General features: G+C 37.0%; 4 protein-coding genes and 1 long non-coding RNA gene across 8 annotated transcripts; 2 read left to right on the top strand and 3 right to left on the bottom strand.

Moving 5' to 3' along the window:
* The first annotated feature begins 829 nt into the window (after positions 1-829).
* Positions 830-2,822, top strand: LOC121256053 (probable glycosyltransferase At3g07620). Its single transcript, XM_041156667.1, has 2 exons — positions 830-1,868; positions 2,104-2,822. Exons 1-2 carry the CDS (start codon positions 955-957, stop codon positions 2,594-2,596), a joined length of 1,407 nt encoding a protein of 468 aa, XP_041012601.1. The 5' UTR covers positions 830-954; the 3' UTR covers positions 2,597-2,822.
* Positions 2,823-2,909: 87 nt separating this feature from the next.
* On the bottom strand, positions 2,910-6,128 carry LOC121256054. The gene is made up of 5 exons (XM_041156669.1): positions 5,809-6,128; positions 4,334-4,445; positions 3,548-3,619; positions 3,248-3,459; positions 2,910-3,158 (listed from the first exon to the last, which is right to left on the bottom strand). The coding sequence occupies exons 1-5, from the start codon at positions 5,916-5,918 to the stop codon at positions 3,050-3,052; spliced, it is 615 nt and encodes a 204-aa protein (XP_041012603.1). The 5' UTR covers positions 5,919-6,128; the 3' UTR covers positions 2,910-3,049.
* Positions 6,129-7,016: 888 nt separating this feature from the next.
* LOC121256052 (ankyrin repeat domain-containing protein 2B-like) lies at positions 7,017-10,710 on the bottom strand. Its single transcript, XM_041156666.1, has 9 exons — positions 10,498-10,710; positions 10,371-10,412; positions 9,963-10,114; positions 9,089-9,307; positions 8,832-8,980; positions 8,532-8,700; positions 7,786-7,878; positions 7,420-7,559; positions 7,017-7,322 (listed from the first exon to the last, which is right to left on the bottom strand). Exons 2-9 carry the CDS (start codon positions 10,402-10,404, stop codon positions 7,223-7,225), a joined length of 1,056 nt encoding a protein of 351 aa, XP_041012600.1. The 5' UTR covers positions 10,405-10,412; positions 10,498-10,710; the 3' UTR covers positions 7,017-7,222.
* Positions 10,711-11,278: 568 nt separating this feature from the next.
* On the top strand, positions 11,279-12,809 carry LOC121256051. Its single transcript, XR_005938908.1, has 2 exons — positions 11,279-11,685; positions 11,809-12,809. It is a non-coding gene; the product is annotated as an uncharacterized LOC121256051 (long non-coding RNA).
* Positions 12,810-12,916: 107 nt separating this feature from the next.
* Positions 12,917-22,468, bottom strand: LOC121256049 (histone deacetylase 19-like). Of its 4 annotated transcripts, none has more exons than XM_041156665.1 (8): positions 22,274-22,468; positions 21,139-21,747; positions 20,047-20,487; positions 19,094-19,324; positions 18,116-18,186; positions 17,985-18,042; positions 13,337-13,408; positions 12,917-13,024 (listed from the first exon to the last, which is right to left on the bottom strand). In XM_041156665.1, exons 2-8 carry the CDS (start codon positions 21,664-21,666, stop codon positions 12,932-12,934), a joined length of 1,494 nt encoding a protein of 497 aa, XP_041012599.1. In that variant the 5' UTR covers positions 21,667-21,747; positions 22,274-22,468; the 3' UTR covers positions 12,917-12,931. The 4 variants fall into 4 exon arrangements, with proteins under 4 accessions (XP_041012599.1, XP_041012598.1, XP_041012596.1 ...); XM_041156664.1 differs by having other exon boundaries at positions 22,282-22,468; XM_041156662.1 differs by having other exon boundaries at positions 21,139-21,752; positions 22,274-22,467.
* Between the last annotated feature and the right edge of the window lie 1,261 nt (positions 22,469-23,729).

Raw genomic sequence — 23,729 nt, 5'->3', positions numbered from 1 at the left:
GAAAAAGAAAATACGGGATTAAAGAAAGACAAAAAATAAGATTAAAAAAAATCCAAACTTCAGCAAAGTATCTAACCGCGAGGCTATTAAGGGCATTTTAGTAAAACATGATCCTTTATTAAATTCTACAAGAGAGCTACACGTCAAATGGTTAAGGGTCTTAAGAGTCTTTTAATAAAACAGAACTGAACAGATTTAATAGAAAAATAAGAAAAGTTAACGGAAAAATAACAAAAATTACTATTTACAATTAGATAGTTATTTGTTATAATAGAGTAGATATATATATATATATACACACAACACTATTTAAGTTTATTTTACTTGTCTATCATTAAATTAAGAAAAATTAAAATTATTTTGTAAAATTATTTTTTAATTGCTATGTATGACCTAGATAAGCACAATATAAATTATTTAAAAATAAAACTCAGATCTCTTAATCATTATTACAACAAGTCCACGCCTGCATTAAATATAGAAAAATGATATAATAACAGCTGTATCAGATCTATTTACTATTAAATAATTTTTTTATATATTTTAAACTATTATTAAGATAATATTTTTGAATTAAAGGTAAAAACTAAGAGTAATAATATATATAAGTTTTAAATATACAAATTTCACACAAATATTTATATAATTTTTTTTTTATAAAGTTAATATATATAAGTTTTAAATATACAAATTTCACACAAATATTTATATAATTTTTTTTTTTTTATAAAGTCTACATTTTTATAAAAAATTTATATATGTGATGTATACGTTACATTACTCAGAAAATGATTTTTAATAAGTTGTAGGGCAGCTGGCGTTGTATGATTGTCATTAAATAAAGTAGGCTGGTTGGGAAACAAAGAAGAAGTCAAACACTGGGTAGCAAATTCGCTGTAGTTGTTAGCCCTTGGCCTATCGAAGAGGAATGTAGCAGTCTCCTCGGTTCTCGATATGCCTGTCTCTCGAGGACAAGAAGTGAGGATGGCCGAGCAGCACTGCGCTCGCCCGCGCGCTCTCCATGTACGCCTCCTGCTCCTTGCAGTGCTGCTGCTGATGGTCTTTGTGCTCGCTGTTTCCTCCTTACTCGGCGGCTCTGCCAGCATTAATTCCCTCAAGTTTGATACCGATCCTCCGGAAAGCAGAGGAAAATTCCTTGTTAAGGGAAAGTCAGCGGCTCTATCCCAATCTCAATTCCCGTCTTTTCTTAGCAGGGAGGATGCAGCACCACCCCCACGAACTACGACGATGAAAAAGACGATTGTCGAGAAGGTAGATGTAGAATCGGGTCCTTACCACGACTGGCAACACTTTGCTCTAGATTTTCAGGAAATGATGCGAAATTTTAAGGTTTATGTTTATCCCGATGCTTTCGCGAACCAGTCCTATTCAGAGTCTTCTCAGTTCGCTCCCATTTTCCTTCCCCACCCAGACCCATTCCATCCTAGACTAGGAAATTACTTCAGCGAACACATGTTTAAGTTGGCACTACTTGGGAGTTCCATCACTACGCCCCATCCGGAAGAGGCCCATCTCTTTTTCTTGCCCTTTTCTATCAATCTTCTGCGGAACGATCCTCGTGTCCACTCCGAGGCATCCATCTCAGAATTTGTCACCCGATATGTCACCAGGAGTCGGCGCCAGTTCCCATTCTGGAATGCTTCTGCCGGCGCTGACCACTTCTACGTATACTGTCATTCGGTTGGTAGAGAGGTCGCTTCTGGGCTTCGTGATTTGCTTAACAATGCCATCCAGGTCACTTGCTCATCCAGCTACTTCCAGAGATACTACGTCACCCACAAAGATGTGGGCTTTCCGCAGGTATGGCCTCGCCTTCACGAAGAAGCTCTCACTCCCCCGGATGCCAGGTACTCTTTTGCTTGCTAGCTACCATTCTGTTGAATTTACATGTGTCCTGTTACAGTAAAGAATTTCTCTTTTCTTCTTAAAAAAAAAAAAAAAAAAATGGTGAAAACCAACACATGAAAGCTCCACCAATCCGGCTTAAGCATACGCAAATATCACGTTGTAGATTCTTCGCCAATTTTATAAGGTGATTTTTCCTGCTTGATGGGTAATTGCATCTATTTTGTTGACATGCAGACATAAACTTGTGTACTTTTCTGGACGTATCCAAAACTCTCGCATTCGCCAAGAGCTGATAACTTTATGGGAGAATGATTCTGACATGGATGTTTTCTCTGGGAATCCACCTTACCCTTACGAAGAAGGGTTTAGGAGGAGCAAGTATTGCCTCCATGTCAAAGGCTACGAGGTGAACACTGCTAGGGTAAGTGATGCTATACACTATGGATGCGTTCCTGTCATTATTTCCAACCACTACGAGCTTCCATTTGCTAACGTTTTGGACTGGAGCAAGTTTTCGGTTATAATCAACCATGGGGAGATATCCTTGACCAAACAGAGACTCCTCTCAATACCGAAACGAATGTACCTGAACATGTTCCATAACCTGCGCCGAGTTCGAAGGCATTTTTTGTGGCATGAAACGCCAAGGGGTTTTGATTCCTTCCATATGACTGCTTACCAGTTGTGGCTGAGGAGAAGCATACATCGCCTCCGCCTACCCCACTAATTCCCGACACACTGATCGCCAGATTATGATGAAGATGTTCACAATATCATGCTGTATTTGTCTGTACATAGCATAGGCTAGCTTAATTCCCTTGAATCAATATGCATCGTGGCATCAGATGGCTACCTGAAAAGAAGCCTAGATGTTGTTATTTTGGCCGCCACCCATGACATATTCAGTTGCTCCATGCCTTATTTTAAGGATATATCACCATGGAATTACTTTATCTTTCCAAGCAAAGCAAAGCAGGTTCCATAATTCGATTGACATAAAGCTACATAATTAGGAAAATGCCATTGCCAAGCTCTAAAAATTAGGAATTGAACTTACTGCTATTTAGAAAAAGCACAAAATAAGTGGGTTCTATGCGGTTTATTCACACATCAAACTAGGTGTTATTTACTGCGTTTCTTCAATCAAACGAGTAGTCATATGCTATACATAAGATTGACATTATATAGAGTGCTCGGCAGGGTGATTCTGGTACGTGCGTCTCCTCAGTTGAGACTCAGATGTAGGCTGCTGTAGAAAGATTCTAGTTGGATCATTAGGATCAACGTATCTGCAAAACCACCAATAGATATTAGGTCAATGATCCCTTTATATGTTTAACTTGACTACAAAATTACAAGTGAAAAAATTGTCACGTACGCATGTCTCATCATTTCATCAACAGGAGTTTGTGCTGCTTGCAGAGGATCCACGCGAGGCTCAGGGGCTGAAGTAGATTGTTGATTATATTGTCTCACTGAGGCTATCAAGTTGAAAAAAAGTGGAACGAAGGTCCCACAGCCCCCTTCCTTGAACAAAATCTTGAACGAGTGAGTGGAATATAGTGCCCTGTGCTGGTTTTCTGGAACTACCTGGAATAAGTTAAATAGATGATAAGGATTTCTGGAAATAGGAAAGGGGTCACATCCAACAATTGTAGACCTCTTGCTTACTACTTACAGGTTCCACATGACCAGAAATATTGTTGCAGAAAAATATTGGTTGATTGAATTTTTCACCATGAACGTAAAGCTGCAAAATGGAAACATCTATAAATTGAGATATCGATACATGGTTGTACTTGAACACAGCCCAAAACATCAAATTACATGCCCAGCCGCACAAGCAAGGACGTTCCTTTAGAAGGCTTGAAACAAAAACTTAGTAATATTTGCAGGACAATGAATGCCACCTATCTTCCTCCCGCTAACCCTTTACTAATACAATGTTCCCACGTATCTCCATCAATGCTTACTCCTGATCTATATAAAATCTTACCTATGATTGCATTAGCATTACTACTGGCACAACTGAGGGATTGAAGTTAACCAAATCAATAGTCAGGGAACGGGGATGCAATACTTGGTAGAGTTGACAATTACTAAGCATATGAACAATTATTTAGCCACTACCTCATCCATATGCCATGCATCTTTTCATTCCAAGGAAGCTACAGTGGTCATCCTTTATTATTCTTTATTTTTTACCCGAGTTGAAAATGTAATTATTAAAGAAAGGATAAAAGATGTAGCTTGAAGCAAAACCAACCACCAAATTTGACGATGCCAAAAAAGCCAAACTCAGAGGTCATGGTTGCATGGCAAACTCTTTAATCAGGAAAAAAAAATAACTAGAAGGCATAGCAGCAAAATGCACACTGAAACAGAGTACAAGTGTAACAATAAGAACTATACACACACACACACATATATATATTGACAAGTAGTAACAATAAGAACTACATACCAGTGGCAAATCAAAAGCAGTAAAGTTTCCAACAGGCTTATCTGTAACAAAGACCATGCGTATGTTCGATAAGTAGATTGTTCCCTTTGCTTTAAAGTGGCCTCCATTGGATCTGATCATATAAGTTAGACATCAATTTAAAATTAGAAAAGTGCACCATGAAACTAAATTAGCATAAATAACTTGGTTAGGCAAGTCTCAAGACGACAATTGCAGTGCCATTCACTGAAGAGGACTTCTCAAAATTGGGTTGTACCGCAGGGGATGAAATTTCAAAACTTCACTCATTGCACCTTCTAATTACGTGTCATGCTTGAATGGTCCATAATGATACAAACTTCACACACCCGTAGGAATGATATTTTAGTATGAATGATGTTTTCCAAACGAATAACAAACATGGAAAAATTCCAGAGTCTTGTTGGAGTTCAACTTAACAACAATCATTGCTCGTTAACAAAGAACCAATCAATAGCAGTAATCTACTTCAGAAAAATTATGATCTCAAGCATTTCCGTGCAAATGGGGTGGTTAGATTTACCAAGGCCCTCCTCGAGGGGGTTATGGTGTTAAAAATATATATATTCCAAAACAAAAAGATCTCAATGGATACAGCAGCAACTACGAATAAAAGCCTGAAATTCGTAAGAGTGTCCTTTAAAGGACAGATACCACAGAACAGCCATGCCCATACAAAATGAACGCCAGAAAAGCCTACAACCAAGCTGGTCCGTACCATCACACATCGTCACATACCAAATAAATAAAAAGCATTAAGCCAATTACTAGGGGTGCCTATTTCATTCGTATCAATCAAAATTACCTTTTACTTATCAAAAAAAAAAAAAAAATTACTAGGGGAATGATAACGAGTTTAAAATTGACTCCATGCTTTAGACAACATTCATTGTTATTTTTGTTTCCAACAAATTCTTATCCCTTATCACAGAAAAAGAACTGAAACAAGGCATCATAGATGGGATGACCTCAGTCGAGTTGTATTACAATGTTTGAAGTTTTGACAACCTCCAGATACCCAGCAACTAGTTCATAGAGAATATGGTTTGTTTGATTATAATATGAATTCGATAAATGGCAATCATGAGACATCTTTCAGAAAAGTTTTCCAATTGGCAGCAGAAATCTAAGGCCCCTCTGAAATTCAAGAACAGGGAGATTCCAAGCACCATTACAGAATGCTCGGTTATAAAATTCACTCTCATTTCCAAGTTAAAGAATCGTCCTTAACGACAAAAGCACCGCCAAAAAGAAATCAGTACGACACAGCGAGACCCTGAGAAAACCCTAATACAATCGAGAAGCGACAAGTAAAGAAGGATAAGGCGGAGTACGCTCGGAACTTTTAATGTGTTATGAGCTTCCGTGATCTATTGCATTTGGCTAACATAATAATAAAAACTAAGGTTCTATGCAAAAAAGAAGAAGAAGAAGAAGATGATGAAGAAGAAGGAGACCCGGGGATCTTATCGATCTCGAATTCGACGCCGTCTCTGGCCAAGACGAACATCTCGTTGACGAAAGGAACGGGCATCCCATTAGGGAACAGTTGAGGGTTGAGAGCCATCGAAAAGGTAGGAGATCTCGAGCGGTGACGGAGAACAAAAGTGCAGGAGGAAGAGGATCTGATTATGCTCGATCAGTATTCGATATTTGAGGTGGGTTCTGCTCGTTTCTGGATGGGCACAGGCGAACTCGAACACACGTGTTCCACCCGCACGAGGGAAATGGGAAAGGATATGACCACTGGGTTCCAGTTTCCACAACCTTCTAGTTCTGGAGTGGAAAGTATAATCCTGTTTTTTCTTTTTATTTTTAATATTTAAATTAAATAATCTTATCATATTTTCTTTATGAACAAATAATAAGTTATTATTTTTATTTCTGGAGTTTGGTTAAAGAAAAATCTATTTAAAATCAATTTTATCATTATTCTCCTCTCAACATTTATTGATGTGATATTAAATGATAAGTCTACAAATAAAATATAATTAATAGTTTCAAATTATTTAATATCACATCATGAAATTATAATAAGATAATGATAAAATAGATAATAAATAATTAATTAGCATTAATCTTTGCTTAATTTCTGTTGAAATTGAATCCATCGACACATAACACGAGAGACAAGAACGCGTGTCCCATATGATGCTCTAATTTTTAAGCTTTCGGAGGTGCACTTGTTTGTTTGTTCTTTTTCGGATTTACATAGCCACTTGGGTGGGATGACTGTTTCCTAAAGTCAGATTGACCGTCTCTAGGACTTTCGAAGTTTGGATAATAAATTGAGATAAAATTAAAATTAAATAAAATATTATTTTTATTTTAAAATTTTTAAAAAAAATAAATTATTTATTATATTTTATATAAAAATTTAAAAAATTTGTAATGATAATGAGAGATGAATCCAAACAAGGCCAAAGGAGTACATTTAGATTATGGCAAACATACTTGGGGTCTGCCGGCACATTTCATGCAATGAAGAAACCAATTCCTTGTTAATGCATCAACTGGAACCCTCTCATCGTGGGTGATGTTTGTGTACTTTTTTTTCTCCATATCGCACCAGTAAATATGAAAATACATGTGATTCAACTTTATTTTATAATTGTAATGAATCTTATAATAAGTGGTGTGTTTACATGCGGATATAATAGAATTCTTCCATGAAAGACACTTCATGTTACCTTGAAATTAATGCAACGTAGCAATCAGAGTAAATATCGGATAGACAACGCATCAAGTTTACATCTCATGGCCATCAAAGCAAATTGGTCTTAGGCACAAATGAAGAGCCCCTATAACATGCTAGAACACAAGCATAAATATGCCAACCCCCCCCACCCCCCCCCCCCCCCCCTACGAAACTCACAGGAAAGCATCCTTTTCGAGCAGCTTCAGCACATCATGTTGGTTGTTTAGCTTGGCAACATCAATAGGAGTCTTCCCATCCATGTTCTGAAGTGTACTGCATAAATGGAAGGAAAAAATTAAGAGCCAAGATATATTTTTCAAAAGATTCGGCTACTCGATGACAGGTATGCGTTAATAAGTTGTTGACTTACACAGCGGCACCACTATCCAGCAGTAGAGCCACACACTCCTTCCTTCCATAACCAGCTGCGTAATGAAGTGCAGTATTTTTATTCTTGTCCAATGCATCCACAGTTGCTCCGGCCTCAAGAAGGACCTGGGCGCACTTCACCTGAAATGAAATCGAGTGCATCTGCTCAAACTAGGAGAACTAATCAAATTTCCAGATATGAATAATCCTTCATATCCAGAGATATTTAACATAAATAAAAATAATAAAAAAATAACTTAAAAAAAGAAAAGAAAAGAAAATATGAAGAGTTTACATGGATAATTCAAACCCTTACCTTGACTGGAAAGAAAGAAAATGGTAAGAAAACTAGCGGACATTGACATACCTCACCATATCCACATGCAAAATGCAATGCTGTCCTTCCCTCTGAATCTTCTTCATCCTTGTCAGCACCAGAGGCAAGTGCATTTTTCAAACCCTAATTGACATTAGAGCAAAGACTTCAATTCTAACATATCTACCAAAATGGATTAATTACAAAAAAAAAACTAAAGAAACTTCACGCATCATAATCAGGCAATTCAACAGAACGACAAGGCACCTGATGTAGAGAATGTTTGATTTCCCAAAATAAACGCTGACAAGTTCCATTCCCCCAACTAACAGGGAAAAAACCACTGAAGAGTGGGACGATTGCATGTAGCATGTAGAAAGCCCCCACCAACATGGGGACACACCAGGTACAAAATCTAGGCCTAAAAGACCTAATAATGATATCATCCAGGCAAGAATGTCTACTCCATGCCACACAAACTACTATCATTGATTAAGTAGATGTCAAGCTTGTCATATTCATTCATGTCTTAATTTGCTTCATAAATCATAACTTCTACAAGTGAATAGGTGTTAATTTGTTGTAAGATTGTATCCATTTCTAGCTCACATCGAACCTTGTTCTGATAAGAACAGGGCGTAGAGAGTATGGTTGTAGATTCAAAACCCGGAGTTTGAATGTGAACTTACCAATGAATGAAAAGGGATGAGATCGAGTTTGGTTAAGTGCACTTCCATTCAACTATGACCATCCAAATAGCACCTAAAAGGGATATGAGCAAATATGGAATGCCATACCTCTACATCACCAACACTAGCAGTGTGATGAACAATTGATTCATCCTCATTACCAGGATCTTCAGCTTCATCTGGTACAGAATTTTCAGCAGAAGTAGTTGCATCTCCTGATACTGCAAGACCCATAGCTTCACCCAACTTCTGTAGAACATCTTTATCATTCCAGTACCTGCAATACCATAATTTCTCTTAAGCGCTGAAATCTTTACAGTCAGTTGAATCAAATGCAACGTCTATACTCTACTGAAAATATTACAGTTCGATCATTTAATGTTACACTGATATCTTAATATTTCCAACCTCATCATGGCAGCTGGACCACCATTTTCTATCTCTTCTAAAATAGGCTTTAGGGATGGATCTTCTTTGATGCGTGCCATTCGTTCCTCAAGCTGGTCTTTGTTTGTCGGATTTGCAAAACTTTCAAGCACATGAGACATTGATGGATCCTGAGAAAGAGATTAGATTTGACAGCCATAGGATGACATCCATTTATAATACACAGACAAGAATGTCAAAACAGGAATATCTAATACAATGGAGAAGACAATAAATACCTGCATTAATGCATTACCAAGGCGCTCAGCCATGGTCATAAATTGAGGATTTTGCATGACCTGTTGCATAGTGTTGTAATATTGTTGAGTATCAAACTGTGGGATACTATGACTATCTTCAACTGATGCACCCTGAAAAGTCTTCTGGAGTTGCTCTGCCATCTGGTTGAATGAAGGATCTTTTGCTATCTGTTCAGCCAGCTCCTTAATGCTTGGATCCTGTGTATTTCACACATTAGATATTTGCAAGCAAAAAAAAAAAAAAAAAACAAAAAAAGTCTTTAAATAGATTTTGAAATTCAAGGCCAAATTTAACATCAAAGAAAGCAAAAGGGGGCTGGCCAGAAGAAGAATAAAATGTTATAATTCATATATCTCTTTGTTTTAATGGAAGGCCCTGTCACACAGTTGCGCTTAGTTTTTTCTTTTTACCACATCAACCAAAAGGTCAGTTATAGGTCAGTTTCGGGTCGCCTTTTTTCTTTTCTAAATGGGTTAAAGGTGGATCAAGGATCCTCAACCCAAACCAACTTGTCACCATTCAATTGAACCAATTCTGTGACCTTTAGCCCTAAAATAGACATTAAAGAGTAATAAATAATATCATTTTAATAAAATCAATAGCCAAAATTTTGCTAACACTTCTTTCACCCAGTTAATAGTTAGCCCTCTTTTCAACAAATACAATAATAAAACCAGCAATAAATACGTAATTGTATCCACTGACGAACAATAAACCATAATCATAAAATGAAACCATAAACACTATCAAATGCAAAAAGAATTCATAATTGAGGGACCTTATTCGATCCAACAAGGAAAATAAATCGTTCGAATGAAACTGAACATCAAAGGGCAATAGGAAATATTGTACATTAAGCAGGCCACTCATGGCTGAGAAATCGAAGGGGTTGGGAGGAACCCCAGCTCCTGGGGGAGAAGTAGCTGTTCTTTGTCCCGGCTGCGCCTCCCCAGAGGATGTTTCAGATTTGGTGACTTTGCTCTCTGTCGAACCTGCCTTTTCATCTGAAGAACATAAGATACTGGTAAGTGTAGTATACTAAACATCTTGAAGCAGTTATCACTTCACTGCTGTCAAATGAATCTAAAATCCAAATTAGTCATAAAAAAACAGCATCAGTACATATATATATCTCAAGGAAATCAAAGAAACCTTGCTTGCAAAGAAATCTCAAATTCCGAGGGCCAAGTAAATGTATATGAAGCCGAAAAAAAAAACTACAATTCAAAAAAATAAAAGAAATGTAAAGCAGAAGATCACCAGCCGGAAGATCCTTGGGCGAATTTGAAGCCATCGGAGAAGCTGAAGCCAAAAACGAAAGGGAAAACAGAGAAGTTAAAAGCAGATAAAAGATAAGAAGAAACCAAAAACATATGAGAATTCAAACCTAGCTCTGATCCTGGATCCGATAATTTGTAAGAACAGGGAGTGTGCCTTGTGAAGCTGTGTAGATAGAGAGAGACAGAGAGAGATCCCAAACCCTATATAAGACGCGATGGACTTATTCACCACCACCACCAATATGTGTCATATACAGCTACACAATCCGATACAAGCCTACAAAACAGGAACACTTCTGTGGGCCATACCAATCCTCATCCCTTTCTTTAATTAAATGACCCTTTTGCCTGGGGCTATCATCTGGTTATTACTGTGGGCTGAACAGCGGTTAGGGCCAATTATGTCCACCGAATTTGGCCTCAGCGTTTCGTTTGACTGACACTCGGCAAAATCGTCTCCTCCCTCTTGGGCCGGTGACGCCAGGCAGACCGACCCATAAGTAGGGCTTTTTTTTTTTTTTTAATAATAATAATAATAATTATAGGAAGAAGAAAAATGATATACTTACAAAGAGAATTTAAAAGAAATATATATATATATATATATATTTTTAGAGTAATGCTAAGTACAAACTTCAAATAGACAAATCTTATACAAGTTCTTTGTAAAAAAAATAGATCTCACTAATAAAGAATAGTTTTTTACACTTTTTTAAGGTGGAGTCTACTTTTTTACAAGGACTTATCTATTTGAGACTTGTATAAATCATTTCTCTTCTTTTTATAGGCCTAATATTTTTTGTAATATTGTGGAGAAAAAGAAGTAGATCAAGAACTTGGGATATGTAAAATCATCCTTGCAAGTTTCAAGATTCGAGTCTAATTTCTTGAGCATGAAGTGAAGGGGGAGGGGAGTGAGCTGAAATGGTGAAGGTGCTGGAATGGAGGAAAGAAAGGAAATTCCCCAATAGTCAATCCTGACATAAAGGTGTTAAAAAAGACATAATGGGATAACCCCATTCTCACTTCATTTGTGCTGATTGCCGTGAAAGAAGGCAAGAAAGGAATATGAAGCCTACCAGGAAAACAAAGAACAGCTCAATTTCGTAAGCAGAATACGTTGTTGTTTGTTTGTGTAATAAAAATTGAGTCCCTCTACAGGGAGGGAGGGGAGGGGAGTGGAGTGGAGTGGAGTGGCTATACTGCGTGTACTGCTGCCCTTCAGTATGATATTTGTATGCGATTTGTGAAGTGTGATTAAATGGAGGAGTGAAAATCATCGTCTGCACTCTGTAGTAAGTGCAAACTGTTTGATATTCACGTACTTAACTTGGTTTATAAAAAAATTGTTATTAATCTTAGGAACTCGTAATTGATTGAAAGTTGTGCAGTTTCTCATACTCTCTTGCTCTGTCCAGTGTATTGTGCAATATGAGTCAATTATCTCTGCATTGGACGCTTCTCTGCTGTCTCCCTTCCAGGTTTTAGGCCACATGAAAACAGCATGCGTCCCTGACATTGGGGTGGCTACTTTTTGATTCAGAGTTGACTCTGGAACACATACTGTTATTGACATCATGGCATGGTTGTGTATAGTTGGGCAGTGGAGGTTGAGAAGCAAGCTGGTGTTAAGATCATTCCAGGCAATCTGCCTGAAGAGGATTCACAACTGTTGAAGGTGGAAAAGGGGAGAGAATCCAGTGAAAGATGCAGAGTCAAAAGCAGCAATATGTAAGGACAGGTTATCATTTTCGCAAGGCCAAAAGCATAATTTCATTTTGTTTCCTCCATTTTTTGCCACAGCAAAGATATAGGCTAAAAGCGCATGTGTAATTACGCATGATCTGCACACATCTCAGGTAATGAAGTTTAAATTGGGTTATACTTTTCAAGCTGTGTAACAATCAAAACGGCAGATGAAATCCAAGCAGAATCCAGTGACTGCGTTCTTCTTTTGTCGGATTCTTCGAATGGAAGAGTAACATTCGAAGAAAGTAGCAAATGAAGTGCCCTGCGACGATTAGACAATAGTGAATGAAATGAGGCAGGCCATATATAAACAAGGTGATCTGGATACTTGCAAAATCCATGAAAGGAAAAGAATAGCAAGATGTACTCTTTCAAGGATATTGGGATGGTTTTGATTTGGGCCAAGAATGACCAAAATTCCAAAGTGCAGGTCACCCTGATACTGGCCTCTGATATTTCAATGCACGGGGCTTTTTAATCAGCTTAGCTCGTGTAAATATGAAGTGCCCAGATTGTGGTCAGTAGATCCATAAAATACAAGTTAATTCTTCAGTTGATGGCTATGCTACGAACTTGTCGGATTAGTCTTTTTTTGAAGTGCCAACATGTAGTTTCAGCATTTGACAGAAAAAAGAATTAAGATTTTCGTGCTAGTGTCCATGTTTGCACTAGTCCACAGTTGAGGTCTGCATGGCCCACACGAAATACAATTGAAGGTATGCGCTGCAAAGCCCAGGACCTTATTCGGGGATCAACAAACAAGTGGAGCCAGTGCGATTTTGGTGAATAAAACTAAGGGTGCTTTTCATTCGCTTGCTTATTCAGATTATCTTGTTCAACTTTCACATTAGGTTCATCAACAAGCATAGAATCCGTATCTACCGCCTGCAAGCACCAATATTAACCAAAAGGAACTGTTAGCGCTGGGGTAGTCTTATATATGGCTGTACGTATATGTATGCATCCAATAACTACTTTATGCAAGTGCTTGTGTGATTTAAGCCTCGTTTGAAATTAAAATTAAAAGTTGAATAAAATATTGTTAGAATATATTTTTTAATATTATTTTTGTTTTGATATTTGAAAAAGTTGAATTGTTTATTTTATTTTGTGTGAGAATTTGAAAAAGTTGTAATGATTAGATGATATGAGATGAGTTGAGAGGAGTTGTGAAAACAAACGAGGCCTCAATTTCACCTTTGTGCATGTAGTCTCTTCTGCTCCCGTATCAAATCCTTTGGCGTGCTCTGCATTTCCTTTTTGATCCTCCTGGGGGGGGGGGGGGAGCCATCATTAGAAATTGTTTGTGGAAAAACAAATCAGAAGTTAGATTTACAGGATATTAATTCAACAATCCAATATCACCTGTAATGAATACAAAGTAATATTCCAAATTCATTCACCAGAAAACAGAATGCATGGGACAGGTATGGTCAATGATATCTAAGGAAGTGGTGCCAATGAAGCAAGTAAACATGAATATGAGCATCTAGAGAAGAAAGACTAGTAGAAGAGCTAATTCCTTCCTCCAGGGATGCGGTTTGGAACATTTACCAAATCTTCCTCCCTGCATAAATTAACTGAGTCCCCCTTTCAATTAGAGTGGATACTCAGAACTTTTGGCTGTGCACATTATCTTAGGTTAGATGAACAGCCTCGCACATAAGTTTGATTAGCTCCCTAGCTCATAAAACTGACTTTGTTTAAACTTCGTTTGGTAAGTAAACTCATCTCAACTCATCATTACAACTTTTTCAAATCCCAATACAAAATATAATAAACAATTCAACTTTTTCAAATTCCAAAATAATAATAATATTAAAAAATAATATTCTAACAATATTTTATCATCTCAACTCAACTCAACTCAACTCAATTCAACATCTAAACGCAGCTTTAAATCAATCAATTTTCATGATATGGGCACAACAAATAAGGTAAAATGATCATTTAAAATGATTAACTAATGAGCCGGGAAAAAAAAGATATCAAGCACCCTTCACTATTTCGGATAGTATTTATGGTTCTACCTTTTTCTTAGCAACTGGCTTTCATGGTTTTCATGTGATTATAGGTAATCCTTTCTTGATCATATGCGGTATTTGCCAATATCTTGGTCATCTGACCAAGGAGCATCACGTTGGCTTTGAAGCAGCTGCATGGTACTGGCATTTTGTAGACGTGGTTCGGTTGTTCCCATTTGTCTCTATCTATTGGTGGGGAGGTATATGAAGGAACGAAAGAGTGGATTTAGGGACATGGTACTGAGTAAGCAAATTACTACTTCTTATGTGAAATCTGAGGAGCAGCTTGGGCCCTCCACTGAGTTATGAAGTCGGTGAAAGACTCAGTGGGTCCTTGCTTAACGAGTTCTAGCTTATGCCTTGAAAACTTAATATTATTGTATGCATAGTGCGTCACAAAGGCGTTAGCCACTTAATATATGTATTGTATGCATAGTGCGTCACAAAGGCGTTAGCCAGATATGGCCATGTGCGAATGGTCTTTGGGTCAGTGTTCATCAACCAAGCCAGCGTGGATACTTAAAAAGCGGACTGAAGTAGAGCTTGACTGAAAGGAGAGGTTCACTCTGTTTCTTTGATTACAGAATGCGGAATGCCTTTCTCGGTTTAAAGATTTGTTTGGTCTTACCCCGAACCCAGACAAGAGCAGTATTTTGACTTGTGGAGTGAATGATTCTGTTAAGGATCAAAGTTTGGGTATCCTAAGCTTCAATGCAGGTTCTCTTCCGATCAGGTACCTTGGTGTCCCATTGATCTCCTCTAGGCTTAAAAAGTCTGATTGCAAGATTTTAGTGGAGAAGATTGTTGCCAAGGGAAGGAGCTGGGCTAATAAAGCTTTGTCTTATGCAGGCAGATTGCAATTAGTGAATTCTATTTTGTTTGCCATCCAAACAAGCAAGGGATTGAGCTTTAGAAAGCCATTGCAGCACGAAAACGGATGCGCATCACCAGATGGGCCATTACCCTGAGTCATGTGATGGCCGGAAGAAAGGGTTTCAGCCACGGTCCCTTCCGGAGCCCTTTTGTTAAGCTATGGAATTGGCTTGTCTGACTAAGGGGGAGTAGTGTAAAGGAAAAGAATCTATTTTTTAGAAGGGCTTTTGCTCGACGAAGGAGCAGTTGTAAATGTTTCAAAGAACAGGCTCTTCTTTTCAGGCTAAGATTTGTTTTTTAAAAACACTCTACTAAGCTTTAAAGCTTGATTGACCTAATATGTCCAGACTTGGATGCTATAAGAAAGGAAAAATAGGATTTTCAGCCAATTCCGATTAATGAAGATTAAATAAAGGCAATGAAATAGTTTTTGTATGAGGTGAGATTAACTATTCCTAATGTCAGACTCAACAAATAAAGTTTCTGTTAAGGCCTTATCCCACAGCAAGCACTGCATAGGTCGATACGCACAGCACCTCTTTCATTTTGTTAATTCATCTACCTTTTCTTCTTCTTTTTTTTTTTCATTTTCCTTCTCCCATTGAAGTTGGTTACGAAATAAGACTATGCACAACATCTCTCAAGGTAGAAAGACATGATGGCATAAAACTCAATTAACCCAATATGAATTTCTGGGTTAGTAAGGGAGGTCTCAAAAGTCACCAATGGGTCAGTCATTAGTTTCAATCAAGTTAAAAAAAGTCAACAACACGCCTTTTTCCCACTAAGAAAAAAGCAAAAAATGATCCACTGAGTAAAAGCATTAGGGAAACCACTGGCCCTAAGAATCCCAAGAACGAAGTCCCAACGAACTCTATCAAAAGCTTTCATGAGATCCACTTTTAGAGCGCATAGGGGAGAACCTTTGTCCCGATGGTAATTTATCAAGAGCTCCTAAGCCAAAAGGATGTTGTCACCTATCCTTCTGCCATACCGCTCCTCGTGGAGTAGACCTCGCATCCAACCAAGTCTTTGACTAGGGAACAGGAAAATCCCCACTACCGCCGGCAGGCCGGCCTGGCCTTGATCTCGGTGGAAATGGGCTTCGTAAAAAGCCGTCAAAGATTTGACAACCCTAGTTAGATTGTTATATTGGAATACAATATACTTAGCTAGCTGTGTTTAAGTCCCTCCTAAACCCCTTCACTCCTCTAAACTTCCTATTCTTACCTACCCACCTTCTTATGATCTAACTACCTTTCTTCGACTAGAGCTATCAAATTAAGAAGGAATGAATTGATTTTGTGATTCCTTCTTTCCGCTCTTCGCTTAGCTACACCGATTTACAGATGCCCATGCCCTTCATGGATCGAGGAGTTCATACGAATAATGGCTAGCGGGATTCCGCATTCAATCGGAGTTGCCTTAGTTGGTTTCCGAAGGGAAGGCACTCAAGACTCTATATAGTAGTTTATGCCCTTATTTGGCTTCAAGAAGCATTATAATCCCTTATTTAACTTAAAGGGCAATCAGGAATAGAAGCTACCATCCTAGGGGGAGGATAGATTATCTATCTACCCAGCTCCTCGTCTAGCAGCCAAGAACAAGAGAACTACTTAACTCAGGTTTAAGAATGATTTAGGGTCAGCTGATAAAACCAACCCTAGGAGAGAGGCTCAATAAGATAAGTTAATCGGAATTCCCGGAAGGAGGTCCCACCATTTACTTGACTCTTAGAACCTTTGTTGGCTTTGGGCAACGGGGATCAACTTCCAGGACATGAAAGGGTGATCCATCTATTTATTTGACCCTAGTTCACGAGAAAGAGTCCTAGGTGACTGGGAATTGGGGTCAACAACCAAATTCTACTTTTTGGTGTAATTCCCCGATTTTTTTAATTCTTCAAGATTCCGTAAGTGTTGATCAGCAGAAGGCGCTTATGAGAAAGAACTCGAATGCTTTCTCGGTTGCCAGGCTTTCTTCTTTCAGAGAAAAGGGAATGAGAGTTTTGCGGGAAAACAGTTCCTCAACGTTCCTATCGATTAGAGTCGAGGATAGGTTTTTAATCGAAGGATTCCTCCAATCAATCTCTCCCTTCGGAGGAAAGGCGCTTCGACTAAGCTTCAATTCCATCTAATGGGCTATAAGATCTTGTTTGGTTACATAGATGAGATGAGATGAAATGAAATGAGAAATCAGTGAATAGTAGTGACATAATTTGTGAATAGTAATGAAATGATTTGAGTTAAGATTTTTATGGGGTTTTGGAAAAGGAGGAAGAAAAGTTAAATAAAAAATTATAAAGTTAAAAGAAGGTTGAAATATAATCTTTTAATATAACTTTTGTTTTGGGATTTGAAAAAGTTGAATTGTTTTTTGTGTTTTGTTTAGAAATTTGGAGAAGTTGTAATAATTAGGCAATATGATTAGATAAAAAATTGAAAATTTGAAAATTTGAAATTGAAAAATGTGTGTTTGAATGGTGTGTGAATGTTGAGATGGGATGACATGAGATGAGATGGGATAAGATAGTTTGAAAGGTTTGTGAAACCAAACCAGGCCTAAGTCTCTCCTTACAATTTCAACACGTCACTGTTTGGCATTCCTTTTACTTATTTTCCTTATTCAATTCAAGCATTCTTTTGCACCAGCACATTCACAGGCCCCTGTTGCACATGTCCAAACCATGTCAAGCTATTTTCATAAGCTTTATCCTCAACAGGTGCTATCATCACCTTTTCACAAATAATTAATAGTTCTTCATTGGCATGTTTCTTCTTTCTCGATTTGCAACATTCTTTTTATGGCCATTTTGTAAGTTTTCACCTTTAAATTCATGGATAGTGAAATACCAGGGCCTTCATTGACAAAATATTTGCGATATACAAATATGAACAAAGTGGTAAACACTACAGTTGTTGATAATACAAACTAAACAGAGCACATACCAAATCTTTGAGCTCGGGTTCAACTATATCCCTCGTCAATCTGCTGGACAAAGGCTTTCTGTTTGAGCAGAAAGTAAGTAAAACAGTGAACATACAATATCACAAATAAATTGGGGGACCAAATAAATTACCGCTCATCATCAACCTCCGTGTCAGAATCTGCGTCCCATCTCTCATCTCCGTCCTCTTGATCTTCATCTGCCTAAAACAATTAGAAGAAATTGAGAGGCAACTGTCTTGTACAATTAAAAAACATAAAGCAAATAGCAATTCACAATTAGATTTGATTAAACTAGCTGCTACTATTTATAAAATAAAATGCGGAAAAAAAAAAAAAAAAAAAAAGGTAGAAAGTATGGGATGCTATCAGAAATAGAAGTCAATTGTTTTTATTTTCCTATTATTTTAATTTTTTCCCTCTCCAGGTCTTTTGCTCAGAAAAAAGTTGAAGTCATAGACACATATACTTAGGGGTTGTTTGGGAAACACATCCCATCTCATCTCAAAATTTCTCATAATCCAAAACATCACTCAAACACACTTTTCAATTTCAAATCTTCAACTTTTTCATCTAATCATTACCTAATCATTACAACTTTCCTAAACTTCCAAACAACACACAAAAAACAAATCAACTTTTTCAAATCCCAAAACAAAAATTATATTAAAAAATTATATTCTAATAATATTTTAACTTTATAATATTTTTAATCAACTTTTTCTCTCTCATTTTCCAAAATCTAATAAAACATCTTAATTCAAATCATTTTACAAATATTCACAGATTTTTCATTTCATCTCATTCCCCAAGCATCCCCTTAATGCTGCACCGATTCAAGAGCACTTATAAGGAAAGACTGCAACAGCCACATAAACTCCAGCATTTCACAAAATCTTAGATTTACGTCTAACCTCCCGCACTCAATCCACAATTAAAAGAAGCTTAAAGATAAATATGAATTTCTGAATTTTAACCAGAATACATCTGTATTTCCACACAACAAATACTACATATGTGAATGATTATAGTTGGATGATTATCAAAGCATATGAGATTTAATATATGGAGCAAGTAATGAACACGTAAAATAAACTACTCACAAACATACCTCTGGAATTTCAGTATCAGGAGGTCTTTCTTGAAATTGGACACTGGGTGCATGCTGAAGCTTTGAGAGATTATCAAGAAGCTCAGACCGTATTTCATCCAATAATTGGTGTGAATTCTTATTTTCCATGTTGCTTGGGGCAACATGAAGGGTGTAATCTGGACCAAAATACTCATAATACTCATGCTGTGGCATCTTGTCGTCAACTTCCACTCCAAGCGCAACCCCTGTCTGCCTTGCATCAAATAATTAACATTAAAACGGCCATTTGATAGAGATCAAACAATTATTTCTTTGATTAGAGAGATCAAACACCTAAAGAAAGAAGAATAACAAACGGACAACCAAGAAGCAAGCATGAAGAACCATGTGATGAGACAAAGAGAATCCCCCCCCCCCCCCCTTCCAAAAAGAAAAAAGAAAAAGAAAGAAAGAAAAGGGAATCATGCGATAGCTCATAGTACATCAACTTCATCCCCATTTAGTCACTGATTATCTAGATGTTTGAATCAGAATCACAATGTCGCAAGAGAGAATGAAATTAATTAGGGTCTAAATTAGTTCAATAGATCATTGGCTCTTGTCATTCTTTACGTTTAACTCAAAAAACCATAGGAATTTTCATCAGGTGCTTAAACATCATTAACTTTACAGACCCAAACAAAACTCTATCAAACACAATGACCTAGAGTCATTCTGCTACATCATGAGTTTCCATTATTTTGTGTTCCCAGGCCTCCCTGTGCTTACTCAATTTATGACATAAACACATTTGCTACCAATGGCCAAACAAGGTGCAAGTTTTCTTGCCAAGTGCTTGTTAAAATTCACCAATACGACTCAATAGTCATTATAGTATCCCGCTTGTCGAACAAACATTAATGATGTTAACAGTCAAGCAGCTTGCACTACCATAGTAAACCAGAATCGAAAAATCAAAACAATAACTGTACCTCATAGCACCAGCACCGAGCAACATTCCGGATCGTATAACCACCACCACCTAGAAGCAATAGCGGGACATTGAATGACCTCATAAATCTGACACACTCTGCATGGCCTTTGATAGAAAGATTGAAGCATCCTAATCTGTCCCCAGATAAAGAGTCAGCACCGCACTGGAGAACCACGGCGCCAGGCCTAAAAACTTCCATCACCTTCCCAATTATAGGCTTGAACAAGAAATGATAGCTCTCGTCATCAATGCCATCATCCAGTGGAACATTAAGAGAGTAGTATTTCCCTTTGCTATATCCGATATCACGTATGTCCCCGGTGCCAGGAAAATAATCTCCAAATTTATGAAATGAAACAGTCATGACTCTGTCAGTTGTGTAAAATGCCTCCTCAACACCATCTCCATGATGGATATCGATGTCCACATATAAAACACGCTGCATCATAGAGAACAAGCTGCATTAGGTAAGCCACTTTATAGGACTAAACAAACATACTCAATAACTAAATAAATTATTTTAACGCGCTAAACTACTAGTCATTCAGGTTCAAGAGTTAAACTAAGTTGGACAACAAGGTTCATAACAACCATGATGGTCATGCAATATCAAGTCCTTCTGCCTTAAATATACTATATGCATTGCACAGCTCAGCTGGGGGAACATGATCACAGATTGTACATTAACCTTTCTTTACTGGAAACCATAGTCATCCTCATCATAATCATGATGATGACATTAAAAATTGTTGTTATGACAAAAAGAGTGATCCTGATAGTTATCATTGGAATCTTGGGCGTTCATTTTCTCTCATAAAGTATCATCTCAGGTCTAGAAATTACAATTTTATGCTTTGGCAAGCAGTTAGTGGGTTGTATCAGGATTTTATTCAGTGCGTTAAACGTTAGGTCTGGAGGCACCCAATAGACCATTCCATTTTCATGAGTTTCTATTAGAAACAGCTTAAATATCGGAATATTAAATAAAACTAAAGGTGAGCCAAAGTACATCATAGAACAAGATATTTGACCAGGCAATTGCTTAAATGAATAAAAGAACAGGATTAGGATTCAATAACACTAGACAAACCTCGTGCTTTTTAAGAAGCTCCAAAATTGCCAGGACAATATCATTCACATAGCAAAACCCAGAAGCTTCGCACTTCTTAGCATGATGCAGCCCACCGGCCCAGTTTACAGCAGTATCGCAGAGACCATGATTTAACTTGACTGCACCACCAACCGAACCACCAGCATACGTTTGACAGAAGGAGTAGAGACCATCAAAAACAGGGCAATCTTCGCCAACATTGAAGCGCTTGAGTTGCCTCAGCTGATCCTGCTGCGTTTCGGGTGTAATACTCCTGAGGAATGCTACATAATCATCAGCATGGAAGCGGCAGAGGTCCCGATCTCTTGCAGGAAAGGGCTTGAGGACCTGCATGTGCTGAAGCAATCCATAGTGGGCAAGAAGAGCATGAGTCATTCGGATACGATGAGGCTTCATAGGATGACCCTGCCCATAATAGTAATTCCCAACCTCTGGGTCGTAGAAATAACACACTTTTCTCTTCACCCCATCTGGTCCAGATGGTAGGGAATTGCCTCCGGTATCCATATTATTGAAAGTTCTATTCTATTATATATCCCAACTGATCTCCTATGTGTCAACAACCCGAAAGAAGATTTCCTTGTAAAACTGGCCTAGAAGCACCCAAAAAGGGAAGATTTAAAACAAAAGACAGGGACATAAGCAAGAAGTGGGAGATGCATCGGATTTATAACCCAAACAAAACCATATACGGGAGGAGTTAGAAGAATTTAGGTTCGGACAAGATTTAGAAGGAGGATTGATAGAAAGGAAGAAATTAACATAACATAGAAATAAACAAATATATAGATAAACAGAGTTTACAGAAATAGAACCCTAACAACAATTGTTTCTGCATAATGAAAAGCGAAGAATGTACTTTGTCGCGCAATTCAAACATAATAGAAGCTCAAGTGCTCGCATATATCTAAACATAGATAAGATACGAACAAAAGCAGTGCGCAAATGGAAATGAAATAGAATTCGGCAATATGGGTAAGATAGGCGAGTGAATCAACATATACACAGGGAGTAATGTTCTCATCTTTAACGTCAAGGGGTAAGGAAAAAAAACAGTCCAAAGACAGAAAGGGAACAGAAACGAAGGAGGAAAAGGGATACTGTGTATCACAACCTGAATACCTGAAGAAAAAAATAGTTGTGGCTCGCCTTCTTTACTGAATAGACCAGTCAGCCACTACCGATGCTTCAGAAGAAGGAAAAATGGTGTTCTCCCATTTGTTCCAATATTCTATACAAAATTGTAAAAAACCGCATTGCTCTGTTTATTAATCCTAAAAGCTTTCGAGGCCTTAGGTCATACGTCGTAACCGGTCTCCTCTTTTATGTTGAATTCTATTTACGAGTTAGTTGTACCACTACAACACATTGCGATCTATTCTTATATTAATATTAATATTTTTATATAAAAAGAGTAAAAATATTAATATTTTTATATAAAATGACATATTTCATGCCAATGATAAATTTGGTATTTCAGATCTAGTTTGATTACATAAAATTAAATTATTTTATCTCATCTCATCTCATATAATTATTATAACTTTTTTCAAATTCTCATATAATAAATAATTCTATTTTTTTAAATTATAAAATAAAAATAATATTAAAAAATTATTATATAACAATATTTTATTTAACTTTCAATAAAACATTTCATCTCATCTGAACTGGATAACTAAAACTATATTTATTTTTTTATAAATAAATATAAAAAAATAACTGTATGTTTTTTGCGCATCGTACGAAAGATGAAGACGGATTTGGGAGAGAAGGAGGAGCGGCTGGAGAGAAATGAACAAGGGCAAAAGGCAGGTGAATTAAATTTTGGAAGAGTTTTGCAGCGAGTTATTATCGCCGCAAAAAATAAACTTTCGCCACTCAAGATGCAAAGCTCATGCGGCGATTAAGAAAATGGATGCAATATTCTCATTTGCGGCGACTAAACTTCGCCGAAAATAACCTCATAAATTTGGTACATAGCTTACGAATTTTACGGCGATTTTTAATTCGCCGCTAGAGTAAAAACATTTTTGCAACGAAAAAAGTCATCGCAATAGTTCAAAAATCGCCGTAAAAAATGAATCGTGAATTCCAATTCAAAATGTCTTATGAATTATGATGGAATTCAGCGGCGAATTAATAATCGCTGCAAATAAGGACTATACCCAGCGATTTTTTTCGCAGCAATCTAAAAATTGCTGGAAAAATTCTAATTTCTTGTAGTGATTATTTCTTATTTTTTTAATGCGGTAATGAATTGAATTTAAAAATTACAAATAATATTTTAATTATGTATTTTCTTGTCCTTATATGACGAATATTAAGTTATTCTTATTCAAGTAGTTGACATAAGAAGAAGTTCTTAAATGTTGTCGTATCAAATAACATGACTGGAATATGGAGATTAAATTTTTTAAGATGGAGAATAAGATTGTTCATATAATATATTGTGAAAGCGTGATTTTTTTTTTGGTATATATATATATATATATATATATATATATAAGGTACTTTTATCATTTTCTTAAAAGATTTATTTTATTTAGAAAATGTATGATCAAACTAAA

This window comes from Juglans microcarpa x Juglans regia, chromosome 3D, assembly GCF_004785595.1.
Source record: "Juglans microcarpa x Juglans regia isolate MS1-56 chromosome 3D, Jm3101_v1.0, whole genome shotgun sequence".
NCBI classification, from domain to species: Eukaryota; Viridiplantae; Streptophyta; class Magnoliopsida; order Fagales; family Juglandaceae; genus Juglans; species Juglans microcarpa x Juglans regia.
The sequence above is the reverse complement of the archived record's forward strand: the minus strand, read 5'-3'. Positions and strand labels throughout refer to the sequence as shown.